Source organism: Carcharodon carcharias, chromosome 4 (genome assembly GCF_017639515.1).
Source record: "Carcharodon carcharias isolate sCarCar2 chromosome 4, sCarCar2.pri, whole genome shotgun sequence".
Lineage (NCBI taxonomy): Eukaryota > Metazoa > Chordata > Chondrichthyes > Lamniformes > Lamnidae > Carcharodon > Carcharodon carcharias.
Genome location: NC_054470.1, coordinates 44,363,648 through 44,391,452, shown reverse-complemented (window position 1 = coordinate 44,391,452; position 27,805 = coordinate 44,363,648). Strand labels below are relative to the sequence as shown.

The 27,805-nt window shown below is 40.5% G+C and overlaps 1 protein-coding gene across 2 annotated transcripts; it reads left to right on the top strand.

The window, feature by feature from the left end:
- Window positions 1–8,684: 8,684 nt before the first annotated feature.
- On the top strand, window positions 8,685–26,410 carry lyrm7 (LYR motif containing 7). Of its 2 annotated transcripts, none has more exons than XM_041185575.1 (5): window positions 8,685–8,783; window positions 10,078–10,150; window positions 17,710–17,780; window positions 21,698–21,779; window positions 25,250–26,410. In XM_041185575.1, exons 1-5 carry the CDS (start codon window positions 8,766–8,768, stop codon window positions 25,291–25,293), a joined length of 288 nt encoding a protein of 95 aa, XP_041041509.1. In that variant the 5' UTR covers window positions 8,685–8,765; the 3' UTR covers window positions 25,294–26,410. The 2 variants fall into 2 exon arrangements, with proteins under 2 accessions (XP_041041509.1, XP_041041508.1); XM_041185574.1 differs by having other exon boundaries at window positions 24,505–26,410.
- The last annotated feature ends 1,395 nt before the right edge of the window (window positions 26,411–27,805 follow it).

The following is a 27,805-nucleotide window of genomic DNA, read 5'->3' as shown; positions in this document are numbered from 1 at the left end:
TTCTGCTTTGATTGACAGCTGGTTGGAGCCCGGATCCGGGCTGCGACATTTAGCGCCGCTTGCAGCAGGAGCCATGTGACTGATCTCTGCAATTACATATGTAACTAATAGCGTGTAACCAGCGTAAATTTTAATATTGAGCAAGCCCCTCGATTTTAATCTTCCATTATTCCTCCACTTATTGATTTTATAATTTTGAGTTTCATTGAGCACATGTAATAAGATTTGTGTTTCAATGTTTTTGTGTTCATTCAGCCCTCACTAATGTTCCATTTAAACTGTGCTTGTCCCTACAACCACACCCCCCCCCACCACCACCTTATATTTCAGCTTATATTTCACCCCTTTCCTAAGATTCACTCAGTTCTGTTGAAGGGTCATTAGGACTCGAAACGTCAACTCTTTTCTTCTCCGCCGATGCTACCAGACCAGCTGAATTTTTCTAGGTAATTCTGTTTTTGTTTTGGCCTTCTTAGTAGTCGAGTTTAAGGGATTCACGCCCTGCACATGTCATACACTTCAGCAATCCAGAGAGCCCGGAAGGAAGCCACATACAGTATAACAGCATTTTTTTTTAATAACTTCCATAATCAATTATGGGGTAGGAAAGCACATGGGGGTGGGGGTGGGGGGGGGGTTGATTTAAGTTTGGCTTCCAGATTGCACCAGAAATTCCATATCAAAATCAAAAATCGTAGTACTGACAACCGCAGAAATCTGCCAAGAGCTAACTGTTCAACCCATTAAATGTGACAGCTCATACACAGTTTAGACCATCATGGACCCTCTGCAATCTGTTTAATCTTGTAAAACAAACTGGATAAACCTGCTCAACATATAATTCCAGGACATCAAACATTAATGAAGGGTTTGAACCTTAGTTTTTGTCAAATATTTGATTAGTTAGGTCAATATTTATTCCTGTAAAAAACCAATAATCCTGTTCTTAATCAGACATTTCTCCTTTAAATAATCAGTATTTTGTTTTAATAGAGTTTAATATTTTAGGAGTCTTGTACAAGGGAGTTCTCACAGTTGTCTGGTTAATATTTAGCCCTCAACCAATATTTAAAAAAAAGTTTACTGATCATTATCACATTGCTGTTTGTGAAGCCTTGCTGTGTGAAAAGTGGCTGCTGCATTTCCAACATGCATTTCACTTCAAAAGTACTTCAATAGCTGTAAAACACTTCGGAAGGCCCTGAAGTTGTAGAAGGTGCTATATAAAATGCATTTCTCTGTGGAACAAAAAGAAATGTTGCAATCATTAACCATCATATAGTTTGGCAATGTTCTACACGTTTCCTCTACATCTGCAATAACAATTACAACACAGAAGCAGTGCATTCGGCCCAAATAGTCTGTGTTAACAATTAACCTCCACTAACACAACTGAAACTTGTTGTCATAAGCCAATCTATATTTACAATAAATTAATATCCGTGCATTCAAAGCTTGCATGTAACAGCATTAAGTCACATTTAAGTGTTTCCTATTGCAGCAAAGTAAATAAATAATACTGTAACAATAACATCTTGGTCCAGGATTGGCACTGCTGCAGAATCTCTTAAAAAAACAAAGTCATCTGTCATTCATACTTACATCAAGAGGTGGCAATGTAACAACACCCAGCCTTTTACAACAAATGCAATTCAAAGACAATGGTTCTGAATTTCCACAGGATTGTCACTCAGCCAATGTAACTTCAGTGAATAGGTATATGCTTAATAATTTATTTTATTATATATTTATTTATGGGATGTAGGTGCTGCTGACTAGACCAGCATTTTTTGCCCATCCTTAATTACTCTTGTCAAGGTAGCGGTGAAGCTCCTTGAACCACTTCAGTCCGTGTGTTTTAGGTACTGTTATGAAGGGAGTTCCAAGGTTTTGACCCAGCAACAGTGGAGGAACAGCAGTGTAGTTCCAAGTCAGGATGATGTGTGACTTAGAGGGGAACTTGCAGGTGGTGGTATTCCTATGCATCTGCTGGCCTTGTCCTTCTAGGTGGTAGAGCTCACAGGTTTGGAAGGTGCTGTCGAAGGAACCTTGGTGAATTGCTGCAATGCAACTTGTAGATGGTACACACTGCTGCCAATGTGCATCGGCGGTGGAGAGAGTAAATGTTTAAAATGGTGGATGGGGTGCCAGTCAAGGGGCTGCTTTATCCTGGATGATGTTGAGCTTCTTGAGTGTTGTTGGAACTGCTCTCATCCAAACTGGAGAGTATTCCATCACACTCCGGACTTGTGCCTTGTGGACAGGCTTTGGGAAGTCGGGGGTGAGTTACTCACCACTGAATTCCTAGCCCCTGACGTGCCCTTGTAGCCACAGTATTTATATGGCCGTTCCAGTTCAGTCTCTGGTCAATGGTGACCACCAGGATGTTGATAGTGGCGCATTCAGTGATGATGAATGTCATTGAATGTCAAGGAGAGATGATTAGATTTTCTATTGTTGGAGATGGTCATTGCCTGGCACTTTTATGGCATGTGTTATGTGTCCCTTATCAGCCCAAGCCTAAATGTTGCCCAGATCTTGGTGCATATGACAAAGACTGCTTCAGCATCTGAGGAGTCACAAATAGTGCTGAACATTATGCAGTTATCAATGAACATCCCCACTTCTGACCTTATGATGGAGGGAAGTTCATTGTGAAGCAGCTGAAGATGGTTGGGCCTAGGACACTTGCACTATAGTGCAATATATTAGTACTAATTGTTAGCCACAAAGTCAGTATCCTTCCGACCAATTCCACTCTGCTTCATGAACTCTGTCTGAACAATCTGAACCAGACAATTCACAACCTGAGTATCCTTTTTAAATTGGAGTTAAGCTTCTGATACTGTATCCTCTCTGTCACAAAAGGAGCAGTTATTTCCACTTTTGTAATATCACCTACATCTATCTGTTGCTGAAACACTCACCCATGTTTTTGTCACTTCCAGACCCAACTGTTCCAATGCTCTGGCTGGCATCCCATTCTCTACCCTTTTGTAAACCTCAGTTCATGAAAATCTCTGTTGCTTGAACCCCATTCCTTATCAGGTCTGGCTTGCCTATTAATGTAATTCTCACTGATTTACATTGTTTCCCAGTACCGTGGTGACTTAAATTAAAAAGTCTCATCATTTTGCTTAGATTACTTCACAACCTCACTCCTCCACACCTTGTAATCTCCTCCAGCCCCACACTTCCCCTGCCACCATTTTCCTTTGTCATACCATTGCTTTCAGCTACCTAGAGCTCTATGTCCTAAGTTCCTTCTCTAAATGCCTCCAATTGCCTCTTATGCTTTTAAACCCTCCATAAAATTATCACTTTAACTAAGTTTTGGAACACTTCTCTAAATATCTCCTTCTTTTACTAATCTTTATCATTATTATTCAGGATAGAATCCATGGTCACTTGGAAAAATACGGGTTGATTAGGAAGAGACAGCATGGATTTCTAAAGGACAAATCATGCTTAACTAGCTTGCTGGAGTTTTTTGAAGAGGTGACAGAGAAGGTAGATGAGGGTAATGCTGTTGATGTGGTGTACATGGACTTTCAAAAGGTTTTCAATACAGTGCTACACAACAGATTTGTGAGAAAAGTTATAGCTCATGGAATTAAAGGGACAGTAGCAACATGGATACAGAATTGGCTGACTAATTAGAAACAGAGAGTAATGGTTAATGAATATTTTTCAGGCAAGAGGAAGGTTTGCAGTGGAGTTCCCAGGGGTCGGTATTGAGAACCTTGCTTTTCTTGATATATATTAATGATATAGATCTTGGTGTGTGGGGGACAATTTCAAAGTTTGCAGATGATACAAAACTTGGAAGCATTGTAAACTATGAGGAGGACAGTAGAACTTCAAAAGGACATAGACAAGTTGGTGGAGTGGGCAGATGGGTGGCAGATGAAATTCAATGCAGAGAAGTGTGAGGTGATGCATTTTGGTAGGAAGAACATGGAGAGACAATATAAAATAAGGGGTACAATTCTTAAAGGGATGCAGGAGCAGACGGACCTGGGTGTGTATGTGCATAGATCATTGAAGGTGGCAGGGCAGTTAATAAAGCATACAGTACCCTGGGCTTTATTAATAGGAGCATAGAATACAACAGCGAGGAGGTTATGCTGAACTTATATGAGACACTAGTTAGGCCTCAGCTGGAGTACTGAGTACAGCTCTGGATGGCACACTATAGGAAGGATGTGAACGCATTGGAGAGAGCGCAGAAGAGGTTTACAAGAATGATAAGGAACTTCAGTTATAAAGATAGATTGGAGAGGTTGGGACTGTTCTCCTTGGAGAGGAGAAAGCTAAGAGGCGATTTGATAGAGGAAAAGGTATTTGCCCATGTTTCCCTTGCCAGACTGAAGATCACATGTGAACACATCTTCCCTGAATCCCAGTGTGGTTTCAGAACTGGAAGATCTGCAATTGACATTATCTTCTCAGCCCAGCAGCCACAAGAGAAATGCCGTGAACAAAGGAGACCATTATACATTGTCTTTATCGATCTCACCTAGGCTGTCAACCAAGTTAACAGAGGCTGTCTATCTATTTAAGCTGCAGGAGAATATTGGCTGCCCACTGAAGCTGCTCAATGTGATCCTCTCTTTCCAAGACAACATAATGGGTAAGGTCAGCTATGACAGGGCAACATCAAAAAACACTTTGAGATCTGCAGTGTGGTCAAACAAGGTTGCGTTTTGGCACCAACACTCTTTGGCATAATCCTCTCTTTGCTGCTGTCATATGCCTTCTGGTCATCTTCTGAAGGTGTCTACTTACATATTAGAACTGCCAGAAAGCTGTTCATCCTTGCTTATCTGAGATCCAAGATTAAGGTGTGCCAAATCCTTATCAGAGAGTTGCTCTATGCTGATGATGCTGCATTAGCATTCTGTACAGAGGAACATTCAGCAGGAAATGAACAGACTCTCAAACCTGTAAAAAGTTTGATTTGACTATCAGCATCAAGAAGACAGATGCCATGGTTCAGGATGTTGCCATATAAACGTTGACAATGTGACACTGGAGGTTGTTGATGGCTTCATATACCTAGGCTCCACAATTACCAGCAATCTGGCACTTGCTGCTGAATCAACATACGTATTGCAAAAGCTGAAGCTGTGATGTCCAAGCTGAGTAAAAGAGTGTGCGACAACAGTAATCTGACTGAGAACGCCAAACTGCGAGTACTACCAAGCCTGCATCCTCAGTGCACTCCTCTATGGGAGTGAGACCTGGACAACATATGCTAGGCAGGAGAAAAGGCTGAATAGTTTCCACCTTCACTGTCTTGGATGTATCCTCAGCATCTTGTTACATTTATGAGGTTGATAAGATTATTAGACATTGAGGCTCTGTGGTGCAGAGGGTTGTGTCCCTGTCTCTGAGCCAGAAGCTCTGGATTCAAGTCCCACTCCAGGACTTGATGGCTGAGGAAGGTGCATTCATAACGTGCCCAAGAAATGCTAATGCCTGTCATGTATATGAAGCAAATATTGATAGATCAGTTGATGCAAAAACTCATTTTTATATAGAACCTTTAACATAATTAAACATCCCAAGGTGCTTCACAAGAGCCTTATCAAACAAAATTTGATACTGAAAAGCACAGGGAGATATTAGATCAAAGAAGAAAGTTTTAAAGAACATCTTTGAGGAAAGAGAGTTTGAAAGGCACTGAGGCTTGGAGAGGGAATTCTAGAGGATAGAGCCTAGTCAGCTGAAGGCAGGGTTACAGTGATGCTGTAATGAAAATCAGGTATGTCCAAGAGGCCAGAATGCAACTTATGAATGCTTCTATGAGAAAAACCTTTTCCACGCAGCGGGCATTAAGATCTGGAATGCACCGCCTGACAGTATGGTGGAGACAGGTTCAATTTAGGCATTCAAAAGGGAATTTGATTGTTAATTGAAAAGGAACAATGTGCAGGGTCACGGGGAGAAGGCAGGAGAATGGCACTAGGTGAATTGCTCATTCAGAGAGTTGGTGCAGACACAATGGGCCGAATGGCCTCCTTTTGTGCTATAAAAATTCTGTGATTTTTTGTGACTTTAAACAGATTGAGTATCAACCTGCAAATCCTTCCAACATACACCAACGGCAAGCAGTAAGAGGGAAAGATTTCTGATCAGCTATTTGATGGAAAGAAAGTTGAAACCTCTACCAACAATATCCACAACTCCAGACTACAAAATAGATGTAAAAATGCATGTTGTCACAGCAACTCGGACCCCTTTGTTAGGGGAGCCAGTGGCTCAGATGGCTGCACAGCTGGCGTAGATCAGATTGATGCCAACAGTGCGGGATCCAATCTCTGTTCTGGGCTGGGTGGACTTGGGACCTACTTCTTCACCCTACCCATGGTGCAGGTCGTGTGCGCTGTGGGTCAGACTTGCCTTTGGGCAGAGAATTGAAGAAGGTTATTATATTTTGTGACTGTAGCTTTAAATTTATGGTAAATGAAGGGGTTCAGGTGACCTGTTCTGCAGTCTGCCTGACAGTAAACCTGGGGTGGTATGATTTCTAGAGATCAAAGGAAGGCTTACATTGTCTTACTGAGAATAAGGTGGTAGATATGTACGCTTGAATACAATGACAGCAATCCCTGAGTTTACAATTAGTCGACTCTGAGTCTCACAAAGTCCCAGAAAGGTGTTGAAGGTACCGAGTTGTAAATAATTGTTCTGTAAACAGTCCATTTACTTCTATGATGGAAAGGAGTTGGGCTCTCAAGCAGCTAATTAGCAATTCTATCTGGATGCAAGGTTGATGTGTTTCACATTGCCAAGGTGAAGAGGGCAGAGGATGCCATTTTTGAGATCAGGCTACAGGCTTCCTTTCAAATCAATGGACATCACAGACTGATAGCAGTTCTGTGTGGTAAGCAGAGAGAGAAGAGGCTGCTTGGGTTTTTAGACTATCACAGCCAGATGTGGGAGGAAGGCAGTTGGGTCTCTATTCGAAGAGACTCATCCCACAGCCTTCTACAGATTCCAGGAAATTTGTCCCGACATGGCCATGAGGAAGATGATTCATTGGAACAGGCCTTAATGCTGGTGGTGGATCGAAGGAACTCTCTGAAAACTGAGGAAAGTGCCTGGAGACGGTCACTCAACGTTACTACTTGGCGAAAGGGGGATATGGGAACCCATTTGAAGCTGGCAGTAACTGTGGACTGCTTGCTATAAGGACTGTAATTCTGTGGGGAGTGCGATGTGTGATAAGTATAAAAGGGGAATGTTCCTCTCTAATTCAAAGTATATATTGCCTACAGAACAAAAACAGTGTCTATTCAATAGTGCTTTTAGTCATTTGTTACAGTAGACATTATAAAATGTGAAATCTTGCCGTATAATTCTTTCAGCTAATATTTTCTGAATAGCCAAAAGCTAGGATCTGTGCAGGTACAGAGAGATTTAGGGGTCCAAGTACAGAAGTCACTAAAAGCTAGTCAACAGGTACAAAAAATGATTTAAAAAGCGAATATAATTAGTTTTAATTAGCTAATAGAATTTATCTCAAGGGTGCTGGAATACAAAGGGCTAAATGTATGTGACATTTATGCAAAGCTCTTTTAAGGCCACATACAGAGTACTGCTTTCAGTTCTGGGTACTACTGCTCAGGAAATATATATTGTCCTTAGAGCAGGTCCAGCACAGAGTCACCAGAATGATACCATGGTTAAAGGGTTAAATTATAAAGATTGGTTTCATAGACTAAGTTTGTATTCCATTGAATATAGTAGATTAAGGGCATAGAGAAAAAGTATTTCCTCTGTTGGAGGAATCCAACACGAGGGACATAACCTTCAAATTAGGAGTTAAGGCATTGAGGGTGATGCCAGAAAGTAGCTGAAATGCAACATTTTCTCCCCAAAAAGCTGACGAGGCTAGGTCAGTTGAAATTTTCAGAACTGGGATTTATGGATTTTAATTAGGTGAGGGTGAAAAGATTTATGGAGCCAATGCAGATGGACTGAGTTAAGATGCAATCAGCCATGACCAAATTGAATGAGGAACGAGGTTCGAGGAGCTGAATGAAATATTCCTATTCTTGTGTTCAAAGGTTTACATCAAATTTATATTTTTATAAAGGTGTAAACAACTTAGATATTTATTAAGAATACACATTTACATCTTCCAGGTAGTATAATTACTCTTACAAAATGCCCCCTTCGTGCTAAACTGGTTGCTATGTCTTGTAAAACAAAAACAGAATTACCTGGAAAAACTCAGCAGGTCTGGCAGCATCGGCGGAGAAGAAAAGAGTTGACGTTTCGAGTCCTCATGACCCTTCGACAGAACTTGCGTTCGAGTCCAAGAAAGAGTTGAAATATAAGCTGGTTTAAGGTGTGTGTGTGGGGGGCGGAGAGATAGAGACACAGAGAGGTGGAGGGGGGTTGTGGTTGTAGGGACAAACAAGCAGTGATAGAAGCAGATCATCAAAAGATGTCAACGACAATAGTACAATAGAACACATAGGTGTTAAAATTAAAGTTGGTGATATTATCTAAATGAATGTGCTAATTAAGAATGGATGGTAGGGCACTCAAGGTATAGCTCTAGTGGGGTTTTTTTTATATATATGTTTTTATCTCTAGTTTTTATCTGCTATGTCTTGTTGCTGGTCTGCTGGTCCAATAACTTTGCGAACATGCGATTTCGACAAGGCTGTGTCGTTGTTTGTCCTTGGGCAGCGCCTGTACGGGGCGCATTGACTCGGCAGTGGGCGCGGCTGAGGCTGGAGACATGTGGGATGGACACTCGCAGCAAGGTGAGTGTTGCCCTTGTTGAGGGCGGGTGGGGGACAGGTGTGTGCTCGGGTAAGCGGGGCAGTGCTGGAAAAGCCAGAGGCAGGGACTCGCTTGTTAATGTGTGAGAGATCGCTGCGGTGTGTCTGTGACATTGTACACAAGGTGAACGCGTCTATCGCTGCAAATACTGGGCTGAGGACGCTGCAAAGCACTGAATGTTTCTCCACGCTTTTAAATGGCTTTGTAGTTTGCTTCACACTGGGACTGTCGCTTTCAATATTTATTTATTTCGCTGATGTGAGACATGTTTGATAACTTCTCCCAGCCTTATAGCCCAGTAAACCTGAATTACCTGGGAAAACTCAGCAGGTCCGGCAGCATCGGCGGAGAAGAAAAGAGTTGACGTTTCGAGAACTGTTCTGTGGAAGGGTCATGAGGACTCGAAACGTCAACTCTTTTCTTCAACGCCGATGCTGCCAGACCTGAGTTTTTCCAGGTAATTCTGTTTTTGTTTTGGATTTCCAGCATCCGCAGTTTTTTTTGTTTTTAAACCTGAATTATATTACCAGCTAAAGACGGCTGTACAGTCAATGTATACAAGCCATGCTCGATTTGAATTTAATGTAAATAAATTGGCTCTTTAATAGTATTAAGCAGTTTAACAAGTTCTCAGGTTGTAGAGCAGACTGCCCAAAAAGCAAAATACTGCGAACGCTGGAGATCTGAAATAAAAACAGAAAGTGCTGGAAAAACTCAGCAGGTTTGGCAGCATCTGTGGAGAGAGAAACTGGTGTTTCGAGACCGTACGACTTTTACGGACTCGAAACATTGTTAAATCTACTTCTCTCTCCACAGGTCTGCTGAGTTTTCCAGCATTTTCTGTTTTTATTACACGTTGAAGCTTGGTTTGTACCAGCTGCAAGAGTGAAGGTGAACCAGTGCAGCTCTTTGCAATATACTACAGAATTATTAAATTGCATAATGTTGACACCAACTGTGTAGTAAAACTAGTTTTTATGATGATAAATTTAAGGACATTACTAATGTCCTTTTAGGGAAGGAGATTTGCTGTCCTTACCTGGTCTGGCTTACATGTGACTCCAGATCCACAACAATGTGGTTGACTCTTAAGTGCCCTCTGAACAAGGGCAATTTGGATGGGCAGTAAATACTTACCTAGCCAGCGATGCCCACATCCCATGAATAAATTAAAAAAAACCTGTTGGATGTTTTTCTAAGTTGGTGGTGATAAATTGCAGGTTATATATAAATACCTTGGAAAATATCTGTTTCTTTCTCTTTTTGCTTTGGAAGGTATTGCAGCTTTTCAAGGCTTTACATAGAACAAGGAAACAAGTGTTTAAAGGTGACAATCAAGCTCTAGAAGGTAAGCTGAATTAAATGTAATTACGATACTGCTAGTAGAACTGGTGTGGATGTAGTTCTTAAAAGTAAGTACATTGATGCACAGTACAGTGATAGTATATTTATCATCTTATGTCAGCATGTCCCATCTAAAACAGATCAATTCACATTTGGATGTAAAAAAAAAAGATATTGTGGAATTTTTTTAAACATTCTTTCATGGGACGTGGGTATCGCTGGCTAGGCCAGCATTTTTATTGCCCATCCCTAGCACCTTCTTGAATTGCTATAGTCCATTGGTGTAGGTACACCCACGGTGCTATTAGGAAGGAAGTTCAAGGATTTGGACCCAGCGATAGTGAAGGAACGGTGATATATTTCCAAGTCAGGGTGGTGCGAGGTTTGGAGGGCAACTTGCAGGCGATGGTGTTCCCATGCCTCTGTTGCCCTTGGTCCTTCTATGTAGTAGAGGTCACGGGTTTTGAAGGCTCTGTTGAAGGAGCCTTGGCGAATTGCTGCAGATCTTGTAGATGATACACATGCTGCTACTGGGTGTTGGTAGTGGAGGCAATGGATGTTGAAGGTGATGAATTGGGTGCCAATCAAATGGGCTGCTTTGTCCTGGAGAGTATCAAGCTTCTTGTGTTGTGGGAGCTGCACTCATCCAGGCAAGTGGAGAGTATTCTATCACACTCCTGAATTATGAACATACAAATTAGGAGCAGGGATACCTCTGCCTTAAAAAATATTCAAGGACTCTGCTACTACCACCTTTTGAGAAAGGAAACACTTTATTAGCTTTCCTAATTACTTGCTGTACCTGCATTCTAGCTTATTGCAATTCATGCAATTCATCTTAAAGCTCTGCAATCTCTCACCATTTAGATAATATGCTTTTTTCATTTTTCCTGCCAAATCTTTGCACATTATACTCCATTTGCTAATCTTTGTCCATTCACTTAATCTATCCATATCTTTTTGTGGCTTCATTGTGCTTTCTTCACATCTTACTATCCTACCTATCTTTGTGTCATCAGCAAATTTAGCAACCCTTTCGGTCCCTTCATCCGAGTCATTTATATAAATGGTAAGAGGTTGAGGCCCCAGCACTGATCCCTGTTGCCAACCAGAAAAAGACCCATTTATGCCTACTCCCTGCTTCCTGTTAGCTAGCCAATCTTCTATCCAGCCAATATGTTACCCCCTACACCATGAGCTTTTAGTTTCTGCAATAACCTTTGATGTGGCACCTTATCAGGTGCATTCTGGAAAATTAAGTACAGTACATCCACTGGTTCCTCTTTATCTACAGCACATGTTATTACTTCAAAGAACTCCAATAAATTGGTTAAACATGATTTCCCTATCACAAAACCATGTTGACTCTGCCTGATTACACTGAATTTTTCCAAGTGCCCTGCTATAAAGTCTTAAAAAAAAACTTCTAACATTTTCCCTATGACAGGTGTTAAGCTAACTAGCCTGTAGTTTCCTGCTTTCTGGTTCCCTCCCTTCTTGAATAAAGTGGTTACATTTGCTATTTTCAAATCTAATGGAACCTTTCCCGAATCTAGAGATTTTTGGAAAATTGAAAAGAACACATCAGCTGTTTCACGAGCTACTTCTTTTAAGACCCTGAGATGAAGTCCATCAGGACCTGGGACTTGTCAGCCCACAACTCCAACAATTTTCTCAGTACCACTTCCCTGGTGATTGTAATTTTCCCAAGTTCTTCCCTCCCTTCCGTTCCCTGATTTACAGCTATTTCTGTGATGTTACTTGTATTCACTATAGTGAAGACCAATGCAAAATACCAGTTCAATTCACCTGCCATCTCCTTATTTTCCATTAATTCCCCAGACTCTCTATAGAACCAATGCTCACTTTATTAACCTTTCTTTTTTAAATATCTATAGAAATTCTTATTATCTGTCTTTTATTTCCATTTTTCCTTATCAATCCTTTGCTCATTCTTTGCAGTTTTTTATATTGTGTCCAATCTCCTGATCTGCCACCCATCTTTGTGCAATAATATGCTTTTTTTTAAGTTTGATACTTTCTTTAATTTTTTTGGTTAACCACTAATGGTGAGCCCTCTCCTTGGAATTTTTATCTCTTGTTGGAATGTATCTATTCCGTACATTCTGAAATAGCCCCCTAAATGTCTGTCACTGCATCTCTATTGACCTATCCCTTAACCTAATTTGCCAGTTCACCTTAGCTAGCTGTGCTTTCATGCCCTCATAATTGCCCTTATTTAAGTTTGAAATACTAGTCTTGGACCCACTCTTCTTTCCCTCGAACTAAATGTAAAATTCAATCATATTCTGATTGCTGTTACCAAGGGGCACCTTCAATATGAGATCATTAATTAATCCTATCTCGTTACACAATACTAGGTTTAGTATAGCCTGCTCTCTGGTTGGTGCCAGAACGTGCTGTTCTATGAAACTATCCTGAAAACATTCTATGAATCCTTCATCTAGACTACCATTGCCCATCTGATTTTCCTAGTTTATACGCAGATTAAAATCCCCCATGCTTATCACCATACCTTTCTGACAAGCTCCCATTATTCTTCTTTTATACCTGTCCTACTGTATGATCACTATAAGGGGACCTATACACCACTCCCACAAGTACTTCTTACCTTTATCGTTTCTCATCTCTACCCAAACAATTTCTGCATTCTAGTTTCCTGAACTTGGGTCATTCCTCTCTAATGTTAATACCATCATTAATTAATAGAGCCATCCCCCTACCTTTCCCTAGCTTGCTGTCCTTCCTAATTGTCATATACCCTTCAATATTCAGGTCCCAATCTATGTCATCCTGCAGCCATGTTACTGTAATGGCTATCAGATTGTACTTATTTATTTATATTTGCGCTGTCAGTTCATCTGTTCTGTTTTGAATGCTATGTGCATTCATATACAGAGCCTTTGGTTTTGCCCTTTTATTATTTTAACCTTGTGCCTTGTAGATGGTAGACAGGCTTTGGGGAGTCAGGAAGTGTTACTGTCCACAGAATTCCCAGCCTCTGACTTGCCCTTGTAGCCACAGTATGTAGCTGGCCCAGTTCACTTTCTGGTCAATGGTAACCCCTAGGGAGGTTGATAGTGGGGGACTCAGCAATGGTAATGTTCAGTGATAGTTAGATTCTCTCTTGTTGGAGATGGTCATTGCCTGGTACTTGTGTGGCACGAATGTTACTTTCCACTTATCAGCCCTAGCCTGAATGTTGTCCAGGTCTTGTTGCATATGGGCATGGACTGCTTCAGAGGAGTCGTGAATGGCGCTAAACACTGCAATCATCAGCGGACATCCCCACTTCTCACCTTATTTTGGTGGGAAGGTCACTGATGAAGCAGCTGAAGATGGTTGGGCTGAGGACACTACCCTGAGGAACTCCTGCAGTGATGTCCTAGAGCTGAGGTGATTGACCTCCAACAATCACAACCATCTTCCTTTGTGTTAGGTATGACTTCAGCCATTGGAGAGTTTCCTAGCTGATTCCCTTGACTCCAGTTTTGCTAGGGCTCTTTGATGCTGCACTAGGTCAGTTGCTTCCTTGATGTTGAGGGCAATTACTCTCACCTCACGTCTGGAGTCCAGCTCTTTTGTCCATGTTTGAACTAAGGCCCTAATGTAGTCAGGAGCTGAATGGCCCTGGCAGAACCCTATCTGAGTGTCAATGAGCAGGTTGGTTCTAAGTGGCACTTGAGAGCTCTTCTACCTTTTCAGTCACTTTGCTGGTGATCAAGAGTAGACTGATGGGTTGGTAATAGGCATTTTGTCCTGCATTTTGTGGACAGGACATACCTGGGCAATTTCCTACATTGTTGGGTAGATGCCAATGCTGTAGCTGTACTTGAACAGCTTGGCAATGGGCACAGCTAGTTCTGTAGTACAGGTATAAGTGCTTTTGCCAGAATGTTGTCAGGGCCCATAGTCTTTGCAGTATCCAGTGCCTTCAGCCGTTTCTGAAGTGAATCGAATTGGCTGAAGACTGGCATCTGTGATTCTGGGGACTTCTGGAGAAGGCAGAGATGGATCATCCGCTGGGCAATTACTCTCCTCACCCCATTCTTGAAGGTGCTGGCATGTGCTGGGTTATCTCTTCACAGGGAAACACAGTCATTTGGAACTTCAGCCAAGTGACCATTCTTGGTTTGCATACATGCCTTCCCTGCACACTGTCGGTAACTATTTGATTATGGGTGACTCACAGCCAGGCCTGATAGGGATCTTATGCACTTTCTGGTACTGGATAACCATCAGGAATTTTCAAGCTAGATTATATCTATAATTCTAAATTGAGGATTTAGTTCATAATTTTATAACTTGGGCATGAGTGTTCCCAACTGATTTCAGCTGTCACTGAGATAAGAACAGGTCTACAGGTAGACACTGAATCTTTCACAGTGGGGATGTGATGATTTGAGACGATCAGGTTTCTTCAAGTATCCTGTGTGATCTTTGATAGAAAGGTTCTATTTTTAGGGCATGGAATTGTAACTTTGCAAGCTGCATGTAATGTATTGGCCTCTATTTTGGGGAAAAGAATCATAGGAATTTATAGCACAGAAGGAAGCCATTCAGCGCATTGTGTCTGTGTCGGATAAAAAATATCTGTCCGACCTAATCGCACACTCTTGGCTGTCATCCTAGGTTGCGGCACTTCACGTGCACATCCAAGTATTTTTTAAATGTGGTGAGGTTTTTACCTCTGCCACCCTTTCAAGCTGTGATCCAGACCCCCACCACCCTCTGGGTAAAAATATCTGATCCCCCCACCGCCCCACCACCAATTCTTCAACCAATTACTTTAAACCTATGACCCTGGCTTCTGGCCTCTTTGCTAAGAGAAATGGATCCCTCCCATCCACTTTATCCTAACCCCTCATAGTTTTATATACCTCAATTAAATCCTCCCTCAGCCTCCTCTATTCCAAATAAATTAACCCGAGTCATGAACATGTAGTTGTGATATTATGGATTTTCTAAAAAAAAAAGCTGACTTTTTAAATGGACACAAGAAGCCATGAAAAAAGCTGCCAAAATTCACCTGACCTTTTACCACAGTAGTGTTTACCAGGCTTCTAGAAGGCTCCAAGTGGATTGCAAGTAGACATATCCAGACATGTGAAGACATTTGAAACTCAATGTGCATTTCCACAAGGGTAAACAGGAGCTCATTGATGATTGTGGCTTCCCTAGAGATGTGAATAGCTCTTTCCAAACAATGCCTATTCCTGTGACAGTTGACAAGATTAGCTGTGAACAACAAAATGCTAGAGTATATGGAGGAGTTGTGTATATAATCAGGCACTAAACTCAAGTTCTGTCGAAGGGTCATGAGGACTCGAAACGTCAACTCTTTTCTTCTCCGCCGATGCTGCCAGACCTGCTGAGTTTTTCCAGGTAATTCTGTTTTTGTTTTGGATTTCCAGCATCCGCAGTTTTTTTGTTTTTAACTAAAACTTGTGTGTTGTTTCATAGCTTGCAATTTAATAGAAAACAAAGCAGAGTTGAAATAAATGTTCTTGGCAGTGTCAGTGTTCCTTAATTGCTAGCACTCTGGCCCCGCAAAAGTACAGTTACTGCCGTAAGCACAAATCCTCAGCGTTACCCATGTCCACAGCAAAAGAAAAGCTGTATACTATTACCTGGCTTGTACGTAATGTTTAGATTTTGAGCTGGTGGCGGTAACTGCAAGTAAGAAAGGGTAGGAAGGCAAGAAGAAATGATTTGGTATGAGGAAGTGATATGAAAGGAAGGGAGTAGAAGAATGAGTGAATTAATGAATCAGGGAAGAATGAAATGAGACATGGAAGGATTGAGACAAAGTGACAATGACAAGAAATGTGTGAGAGATTGAGTGGGGGAACATAAATGAAAGAGAACACCGTCTAGATTGCAAGTAAATATTTGAAAACAACAAATAACAGAAGTTTTGTTTGCAAGGTTAAAACTTTCTCAAGTAGACTTTATTTAATGTTGCTGTGCAATTGTTTTGAGTTCACGTTTTAAAAGGTTGACCATACCTGTAGTATGAAAGCAAACAAAATCTTAAACAAAGCTCTACAACCTGCTTTTTAATGTGTAGTTTAACTGTATTGTCAACATTTTTTGTTCATTTTCTGGGTTTATGAATTGGTGCAAGTCAACCCAGTTCTTTTCTCTGTCAAACTTTGACTTCTGCAAAACTTGATTTGAATAATCTTTTAAAGAAAATATCCCATAGTTCACTGACATAGAAAACAGACATTTCGTTTTCAGTGACAGAACTTGAGATACTCCAAACTTAAGTTAACTGAAATTTTAACCGGTTTTGGGGGCCTGGCCATGCTGTAAGCCCATGTTTTGAGCTTTTGATTGTTCTACACATGCCTATGCACAGATAGATGCTTTTGTTTTAAGTTGGGTTTCCAAGAGAGCGATGCTCAACTTCAGATCAATTCAGTCATGCTTTCTATATGTCTGTATTTTCATGCCTGCCAGTGTACTGGGGGAGTTAGAGGTCACGAAATTGCTGCATCTTTACATATTTATTCTCCGTTACTTAAGCAACCATTAAGGAACAGAATAAAATTTCAGTTTGGATCAAAAATAAAGAGATCAAAAGCATCATAGAGGAAATTCTTTATCCGCACTTGCCCTTCTGATTATCATTTTAATTTGACATATTTCACTTTAAAGTTGTCATTGTATAGGTAACAGATTCAGGAATCCATATGGAGTCAATTCATTCTGCATACTGGAATTTAGCAGGCCATAAAGAACCATCTACACTGACAACAACTTGCAAGGTTCAAAAATCTAAATCCAATGTATTTTCAAAATTTTGGAGATGAAGATGTCCAGAGCATTGAACAAAAGAAAATAAAACTAACCATTCATGCCCACCTTCTTGTGTCCTTTTCCTTTTTTTGCCATAACAGTAGTAATCGCCTTCCTCATACTTAATGCGCTTTTGAACTATGGATCCACTGTATCTCAATATAGTCAAGCAACTCTAACTACACTGGCCTCTTATTCATGCTCCACTCATTTGTCAGAATTTTCACAGGATGAAATCTTGCACAGCAAAGTGCTCCATTGCATAGCCTTCCAATACCAAGCTTCTCAAGATTAACTTGAATCAATTTATCAAACCAAGAAAGTCTTGTACTATGCATGCCTTTATTCCCTTGTCAAGAATATTGCTTTAGTTGTGTGCATAAGGTCAAAAGTGAGGGACTCCAAATTCTATACCAATTTCCATTATTTGGGAGACAGAAGAGCAACTTTTATTATGATAGTAAAGGAACATTTGTTATATTTTGTTCATAATCATGTTTGTTAAATTGCAATTTCCTGACTAGTGTTCTTTTCATTAATTTACAATTATGTACATTTATACACAGAGCCTTATCTTTAGAGGACATTTAATAGTTAGAAAACTTGCGTGATGTTTCTTGGGATACTGAAAGAATTACTCAAGCCTGGATTATTTTAATTCAAGAGACTTGAATTTATGAATATTTGTGTTTGGAATTTGATAGTATAGCGAAATTAATTTTATGTCCTGCTGTTTAGCTGCAAGACAGAAGATTAACTCTGAATTCCGGCGGAACTTTACTGAGTCGTCTCCAGAGAAAGTAACTGAGGTCAGTTCATTGTGGAAACCTTTATAAGCCTTTACGCTTTTCTCCTACCAAGTATTCTGCTAACTTAAGGCTATTCACCATGAGCTCAGTGACTAATTGCACAAGGTTGTATTTGGGTTATTTTCACATGTATCCAGCATATATGTGTAAATTTTGTTTTAAAAGATCAAGGTTACTCGTGATCAAGTTCCATTATTGGTATTAGCAGCTATGTTAATACAATGTCAGTTGTAATTATTTACACTAATGAAAAATCATATTCTGTTCGATTGTATCTGTGTGTGTGTGTATATACTAATGCCTCCTGCAGCTGCTGTGTTGATTATAAGAGCAATGAAAATGCTTGAAGAACTTAAAGGGAATAATCTTGCATTGGGATGGTCAGTTTGAATGATGGTGGGCAGTGGGGTGATGGCATTTGTTGAAAGTGTGTGCCCAACAGTAGTCAGATTTTAATCATTGGTAGTGGGTAAGCTTCTGGAAGCCAAAATGTAAGTTAAAATTAATACTTAGAAATGTGAAAAATAGACATAGCCAGCATGAGGGTGAATCAGGAAATCTATTGCCACTGGTCAGTAAACCAGGAGCTAGAGTTTGTACATTTATCACAGTCAAATAATGGTGGGGAGATTACTGAAATTCGCTTTTCTTTTTGCAGACATCAATATGTAGATCGTGAGACATCTACAATAGGTTTTAAAAGGAATGGGATGAAGGATTTCAAGGCCTTGAAGAAGATACAGGGGAGGTTTATTATATTGTAGTGTGGATGAAGGACTTCACTTATTTAGAGACTGGAGAAGCTAGGATTGTTCTTTGAGAAGAGGAGAAAAGATTAAGGCAGATATAATGGAGGTGTTCAAAATCATGAGGGAATTTGATAGAGTAGATAGAGAGGAATGCTTTCCATTGGCAGAAGGCTCAATAACTAGAGGACACCTTGGAGGGAGAGGGTGGTATGGTGGTCAGGTCACTGGGCTAGTAATCCATAAACCCAGGTTGATGCCCTGGGGACAAATCCCATCACAGCAGCTGGTGGAATTGAAATTCAATTAATAAAATCTAGAATTGAAAGGTTCACTAATTTCCTTTAGGGAAGGAAATCTGCCATCTTTACCTGGTCTGGCCTATGTGATTCCAGACCCACAGTAATTGTGGTTGACTGTTAATTGCCTTCTGCAATGGCCTAGCAAGCCAGCCAATTCAAGGGCAGTTAGGGATGGGAAACAAATGCTGGTCTTGCCGGTGATGTTCACATCCCATCAAAGAAAAAAGAAAACTCTAGATTTAAGATACAATGGGCAAAAAAATCCATAAGGGAGATAAGGAGAATATTTTGCTTTTTACAAAGTGAATTATGATCTGGATTAGAATGCCTGAAAGGGTGATGGAAACAGGTTCAGTAGTAACTTTCAAGAGAGAGTTGGATATATACATGAAAAGGAAAGCTTGCAGGACCATAGGGAAAGAGCAGAAGAATAGGATTAATTGGGTAGTGCTTACAAAAAGCTAGCACAAACACAATGGACCAAACGGCCTCCTGCTTTGTAATATGATTCTAAGTAGATAATGCCTTTGAGAGCTGATACAGTCATAATAGGCTGAATGATCTTCTCCTATGTTGTAAAATTGTGATTCTGTGGATCATCTTTCCTCATTACTGCTGAGGAAATCATTTTATTGAATTTCCTTCTGTGATTTCTCTTTGCATCCTATCTTCATGAAGCACCCATACGCACTTCCCCCCAAAAAAACCCTTAATGTTGCAACTTGATCAGTGGTACTTCACAATCCTATTCAAAGGATCATCCTCCGCCATTTCCGCCAACTCCAGCATGATGCCACCACCAAACACATCTTCCATTCACCCCCCTTATCGGCATTCCGTAGGGATCGCTCCCTCCGGGACATCCTGGTCCACTCCTCCATCACCCCCTACTCCTCAACCCCCTCCTATGGCACCACCCCATGCCCACGCAAAAGATGCAACACCTGCCCCTTCACTTCCTCTCTCCTCACCGTCCAAGGACCCAAACACTCCTTTCAAGTGAAGCAGCATTTCACTTGCATTTCCCCCAACTTAGTCTACTGCATTCGTTGCTCCCAATGTGGTCTCCTCTACATTGGAGAGACCAAACGTAAACTGGGCGACCGCTTTGCAGAACACCTGCGGTCTGTCCGCAAGAATGACCCAAACCTCCCTGTCGCTTGCCATTTTAACACTCCACCCTGCTCTCTTACCCACATGTCTGTCCTTGGCTTGCTGCATTGTTCCAGTGAAGCCCAACGCAAACTGGAGGAACAACACCTCATCTTCCGACTAGGGACTTTACAGCCTTCCGGACTGAATATTGAATTCAACAACTTTAGGTCGTGAGCTCCCTCCCCCATCCCCACCCCCTTTCTGTTTCCCCCTTCCCTTTTTTTTTCAATAAATTATAAAGATTTTCCTTTTCCCACCTATTTCCATTATAAAAAAAAAATAAAAAAAAAAACCCACTAGAGCTATACCTTGAGTGCCCTACCATCCATTCTTAATTAGCACATTCGTTTAGATAATATCACCAACTTTAACTTTAACACCTATGTGTTCTATTGTACTATTGTCGTTGACATCTTTTGACAATCTGCTTCTATCACTGCTTGTTTGTCCCTACAACCACACCGCCCCCCCCCTCCACCTCTCTGTCTCTCTATCTCTCCGCCCCCCACACACACACCTTAAACCAGCTTATATTTCAACTCTTTCTTGGACTCAAACTCAAGTTCTGTCGAAGGGTCATGAGGACTCGAAACGTCAACTCTTTTCTTCTCCGCCGATGCTGCCAGACCTGCTGAGTTTTTCCAGGTAATTCTGTTTTTGTTTTCCTCTTCCAATATGCCCTTGCCAGTTCTCCAATGCCTTGTGACTGCCATCCCAATGCTGCCGCAGCAAGACTAGCTTACTGCCCAGGCACTCTGGGCATACCCTACCAGTGCACTTATATTCTCAGACCTCTCCATCTTTACCCCACTGCCCCCACCCTACCTGTGCTGTCCCTGTCCCATTCCTACTAGATCTTACACCTGCTTTCCTACTACTTCTGTGTCTTTTGTGCAGTTTTGTAGTCCGTACCTCTGTACTTGTCATTGAAATTGGTATGTTTCCCATTCATCCTACTAAAATCTAACCAATTGTAAACTCCATTGAACGGAAATGTTAAACTGCGTTATGGCAAAGTGCTTTTCCACATTTTTTTTCTGCACAGTGGCACATATTTTAAACATTCTTCTGAAAAAGGATTTAAATATGTGAAATGGATCATTTAACAACTTGTATTTATATAGTGTCTTTATTGTAGGAAAACTTCGAGGGTTATCAAATAAAATTTGACACCAAGCCTGTAGGGAGCTATTAGGGCAGATGGCAAAAAGCTTGTTCAGAGGTAGGTTTTAAGGAGCATCTGATAGAGAAGTAGGGAATTCAGAGCTTCGGGCTTGGCAGCTGAAGGCACAGCCACCAATGGCGGAGCAATTAAAAGTTGGGGATATTCGAGAAGCCAGAATTGGAGGAGCACAGCAATCAATCTCGGCGGGCAGCAGGGCTGAGGAGATTATGGAGATAGCCAGAGGTGAGGCCATGGAGGGATTTGAAAATAGGATGAGAATTTTAAAATTGAGGTGACGTTTACCGGAAGTCAATGTAGGACAGAGTGCACGGAGATGACTGGTGAAAGGGACTTGGCCTGAGTTAGAACACTTAAGAATGCATTTGCTGAATAGATGGAGGTGATAGCATGTCTAATATACCTAGCTCTACACTTATATCATTGGTTAGAGGTCTGTTTGTTACATTGACAGTATCATTAGCTTGGTTAAATGCATCTAGAATTTATTCAGCAATTTTTTCTATATTAAATGTTTTGTTTTCTTCACAGTTACTTAAATTCGGTTCAGATGTTGAAATTATTCTCAGAAAAACGGTAATCCAGGGAGTTCACGCAAACCACAATACAATTTGTAAGTAAAGTCCCTTCTTTTCATTACAAAAATCTAACAAAAACGCAAAGTACGCAAAAACAGCGTTTGCGTGCTTCATGATTTTTTTTGTATATTGGTTTCTACCATAATGTGCAGTGTTAAAATTGAGATTAATTTGGAGATTCCTTATTACTTTTCACACATTGATTAATAAGAGGTTCAAGCTACTTTCACATATAATCCTGTCCTGAGAAGCTGCCCTGGATAATAGCTCTAGAGTAAGAAAATAAGACCATAGAACTTTGGTTTTTGGACAGCTTGGTTTGAGACACTGTACTGTACCCTGGTATTTGTGGTATCATCCTTGTAAATCTCCTCTGCACCCTTTCCAGTACTCTGTGGTCTAACCAAGATTTGATACAGGTTTAGCATGACTCTACTCCTTCCATGGCATCAACATCCAAGTATCTCGGCTGTGGGGGGCCCCATTCTATATCCTTCCTAATCTGAAAAGAATCCATTAACCATAAATTGCTTCTGTCTGCCCTTTAGCCTGTTTCCTATCCATATTGCTACACAGCCTTTAACACTGCGTGCTTTGACTTTTATCATTACCCCTAAATGCCTTTTGAAAATGCATATAAACAAGTTCCACATGCACAATATCCACACAACCCTGAGAGGTTTCCCACCAAAGATACCACCACTAACTGGTGCTGAATGGGAGGTTTTATTATCCTCTCCCAACTAGATTGCTTTGCAGCCCATTTGGGAATTTGGCCATTAGATTAGCTAACTTGGACTCATCTGCCCAGCTGAACCTAAGCACTGCAGAGCACAAACACAAGACACCCATTCTCCATCCAGTGATCTTCCATTGGAGAGGTTGGTAAATCATTTGCAATTTTGCTGTATACTTCTGAACTTCACATCTTCTGAATAATAATAAACATCCTACTAGATGTGTGAATTCTGACTTAATCAGTGTGGCCTCTGCTTCAGAAGCTGGTTGTCCAACATTGAGTTTCTTATTGTTAAATGTTAGCAACCATATGAAAATAATCTTTTGGTGAATACAGAGGCTGCTTTGGATTGGTTAGGTTCAAGTACTTGCATTCCAAACTGAAAATATCTGGCACTGAAAGGAGTACTGCTCTGTTATAATGTTCTAAAGTTAGCAACCTCAGATCTTAACTCTAAAAGCATGTCTGTTTTTAAATAACCTATTTCTCAATTGATGATTAACTTCCAAGTTGAAGGAGATTTTACTTTTAGAGCAGCTTGGTCACCTAAAAATTGATGTTGCACATTTAGCCAGATGCTGCTATACTCCATCAATAGTTGCCAGTTTGTATGAAACCTTGCTTGGAGCAGTGATGGGTGCATTAGCCAAGACTCTTTTTTTTTCATTTATTCTTTCGTGGAATGTGTGGGCTTCGCTGGCTAGACCAGCATTTTTATTGCCCATCCCTAATTGTCCTTGAGAAGGTGGCGGTGAGGCACTTTCTTGAACTATGTGGTGTAGGTACACCCACAGGGCTGTTAGGGAGGGAGTTCCAGGATCTAGAACCAGTGACAGTGAAGGAACGGCAATATATTTCCAAGTCAAGATGGTAAGTGACTTGGAGGGGAACTTCCAGGTGGTGGTGTCCCCATGTGTCTGCTGCCCCCCTCCTTCTAGGAGAACGAGGTTGTGGGGTTAGAAGGTGCTGTCAAAGGACCCTTGGTGATTTGCTGCAGTGCATCTTGTAGATGGTACAAACTGCTGCTACTGTGCTTCAGTGGTGGAAGAAGTGCATGTTGAAGCTGGTGGATGGATGGCAGTTAAGTAGGCTGCTTTGTCCTGGGTGGTGTTGAACTACTTGAATGTTGTTGGAGCTGCATTCATCCAGGCAAGTGGGGAGTATTCCATCACACTCCTGACTTGAGTCTTGTAGATAGTGGACGGGCTTTGGGGAGTTGGGAGGTCAGTTACTCATCGCAGAATTCCCAGTCTCTAGCCTGCTCTTGTAGCCAAAGTATTTATATCGCTAGTCCAGTTCAGTTTCTGGTCAATGGCAACCCCCGCCCCCAGGATGGGGATTCAGTGATGGTAATTTCAACAAATTTCAAGGGGAGATGGTTAGATTCTTTATTGTTGGAGATGGCCCACCTTTATTAAATATTAAGATTAAAGTAATAAGGAATTCTTATCACAAATTCATGGGTGAATAAATTCTTTTCATCCATTTTTAAGCATCCCTTTTGTTCTTGGTTTCTGAATTTTTTTTTCAAATAACCCGCAGGCTAATATAACATCCAGGCTAATAATAAGGCCATAACAGACTTTGGCTTAGGTCTCCCAATTGAAACACCAGTTGGTTAGTGGTCAGTATCACAATCAGAAAAGCTAGTGCATAATGTGTAATAGTCCTTTATAAGAACGGCAATATTAGAATTAATATGATTGTTTTTGAAAGCAATTATTTGTATAGAGGAATAGAACACAGAGACAGGAGTGAAAAAAAAAATCTCCATTCAGAGTTGATAAATGGCACTAAAAATCAGAAACAAAGAAAAAAGGGATGTTTAAAAATGGTTACCTCATGGACTTGACTTTCAACCACATTTTATGATCTTCTGTCTAAAGGAATACAGATCATTTCCCTACCTCCCTAATCAAAGTCTCCAAAAGTGCCATTAATATCTCTGTAGTCCTCAACTTCCCTTCTCATAAGGTAGTGATCCAAATTACCAGCATTTTTATTTCTTTTTTTTTCTACAGCTGTTACACCCAGAAAAGAAGTTCTTCTGGAAAATGTGCCTTTCAATGATAATCCTACAAAGAAAGATACCTAGTACAGGAAATGTTTCACTGTTGGATTCCAATTATTATAGCATCTCAAGTATTTTAGTGGAACAGATAAGGTTTATCTTTTTTGAAGCTGCTAAAAGGCTAAGTGTATATTACATTTATAATGAAAACGCTCGGATGTGGTGACACAACATCTCATTTGTTTTTGTCTGGTGGACAAGCAATGTAACTAAAAATAGAAAATGCTGGAAGCACTCAGCAGGGTGTGCAGAGAGAAATGGTTAACATTTCAGGTTGATAGCCTTTCGTCAGACCTATTTGTAAAATTATACATTGCATAAGACTTTGAAAAATGCAAGATTACTATTGGTGTATTTCCAAACACAATTGTGCACAGTAATCTAGTGTACTACAGTGAGGTGGAATATTTTGTTGTATAATTTTAGGAATTTCCTTTTTCCTGACCTCTAAAGGAATTCCTCTTCATGCTTCTTTTAGCTCAAATGGTCTGAGCTGTGCACATAGATGTTGTTGCTGTCCAGGAACCAAGTTGTGAAAACATTACCAAATAAATTATACTGCTCCTGAGAAAATTGGAACTCCTAGATGAAAAAAAACGTAGTTCAACTAGTTCGCCTCCCACCACCCTTGTATAGCATGATACAATGATAGCGGATTTGTCGACAAATCATAACAACCAATCTCTCTTCAACAGATCTAGACATGATACGAGGAAAATCTCAGTGGATGAAATTGTAGAATTGTTACGGTACAGAAGATGGCCATTCAGCCCGCTGTGTCTGTGCTAGCTCTCTGCAAGGCCAACCCAGCTAGTTATATTCCCCCCATCCTTTCCTTTCCAGCCCTGCAATTTTTTTCTTTTCTTTTCAGATAATCATCCACTTTTTCTTTTCAAAACAACAATTAAACCTGCCTCCACCACACTCTCAGGCAGTGCATTCCAGATGCAGTACCCCAGTTACTTTAGATAAACTTTCTTTTAATTCCACTGCCATCGTTGCTTGATGCACAGGTCTTGTCTTTCGCCAATAGCACTGGCATATACAAAATCACTGAATTCTGCACAACATGTGACAGAATCTCACTTCCTTTTTGTTTCCATCTGCTTTCCCCGTTACATTGTAAAACACACTGAGCCAGTGCATAAAGTTGGCATGCTTCTATTAATGTTAGATTACATCATGACAGGAACATGCATGGCAAATTGAGCTGGCTCCATATCTGTTTGCAGGCATGCAACTATTTTTTAAAATTAGGGTTTGTTAACCTTTATCCGCACACTTGCGTGGGCCATTGAAGGGTGCTGCCGATAATGTAGAGTCTATCTTCTGTTTGTGGTCCCGAATAAAGATGGGTTTGTTCAAAATGTTGTTCTAAATCTGTAACCAGTTCATTCTTTTTTAAAAAGGAGTCTTTGAACACAGTGTGATCATAACCTCTAGAGTTGATGCATTTTTTCTCAAAACCAGCCATTCACATTTGAACTCTTACTGATTTCAGCTAGAAGAAGCAGCTCTACAACTACAAGACTGTGCTGTTGTATTTGTTTTACCCAAGCAAGTGTATAAATGACTTCCTAACCTAACCCTACATTTCTGCCAGTTAGAATTGGATAATGTTAACCAAATTAAATCATCACTGGATCAGCATTAAAGAGTATGTTTCTTTAAACTGTATCTTCTAAAGCATTGTTAGTCAAGTCCGAATCAGTTTATTTTTAATATAAAACAAGTTTGAATTTTTATCTTGTGGGCAGTTACAATTTTCAGGAAATATTTTTGGAAATGTGTTTTTATTTTTCCATCCATGTTTGTAGAAATACAATATTGGAGAATAAATTGCTGTTCTTTTTTAATTTTTGTCCAATCATATGTATATTTCCATTATTTAAAATATTCCTATTCCTTGAGTAGAGGAGATGTCTGGTACTGGAATCTTTACTCTAACATTGTTGATTCTGTCTTCAAACTGCCCTGTGTAAGTATGACATGTTCTAATTTATGATTAACTGCTGTACAAAAGTGAGGGGTTATTCTTAATGACAACAATTTTTTGGAAAAAATTCTTGATTTACACTTCAACTCTGCTTGCGGCAAAACGTTATGCTGAGTTGTCCTTTAGCCACATCACAGAAAGGGCCGCTGATTCAACCAAAGCCTGACCCACTCATATATTAACTCACCAGCCTTACACCCAATTTCTTTAACTTTTTCAAAAAACTTGAATTCTTCATTTCCAGAATTGCTTCCCTCATTGAACAGTACCCTTTTTATTAGGCACAAAGAATTGCACACAATACTTAAGATGGGATCTATTCATTGTGTTATACAGCAACGGTTCATCTATTTAAAGTCTGCTATGCAAATGTAACTAAGTAATTTATTTGCCTTTTTAACTACAGCTAAACAGTGCTGACTATTTTGTAGGTTTATCCAATATAATTCCCTTCAATCCCTTTTGTGATCAGCAAACTAGAACACTTCCATTTAATATTTGTTTAAACATTTAATTCCCGGCTAGGGTACTATTTATTTTATATTTATCCCCATTAACCATCTCTCTTAACTACCACTTATTTTGCTTAAAAGTTGCTTAAAGAATTTCTTCCCCCCTCAATCTGCAATGTTGCTGAATATTTGTTATTCATTCATGGGATGTGGCTGTCACTGGCTTGGCTAGCATTCCCATCCCTCATTGCCCTTGATCAGAAGCCACTTAAGAGTCAACTGCATGGCTGTGGGTCTGGAGTCACATGTAGGCTAGATTTCCTTCCCTAATGGACATTAATGAACCTGATGGGTTTTTATGATAATCAGGAATGGTTTCATGGTTATCATCAGACTTTTAATTCCAGATTTTTATTGGATTCAAATTCCACCATCTGCCATGGTGAGATTCGAACCCCAGTCCCCAGAGCTTTACCCCAGATTACCAGTCTAGTGACAATACCACTACGCCTGGAATATAAAGCTAGTCTCAGTAATAGCGGCCATGAAACTATAATCGATTGTCGTAAAAACCCACCTGGTTCACTAATGTCCTTTAGGGAAGGAAATCTGCCGTCCTTACCCGGCCTGGCCTACATGTGATTGCAGATCCACAGCAATGTGGTTGACTCTTAACTACCAACTCCACCACTTTCCCACCCACTGCTGAGCTGACCCCTGTTATCGGATGGTGGTCAGGTGCTGAAATCAGAGGCATGTCCACCAAATTTAAGTAATCAAAGGTCAATGGAGCAATCAATCAC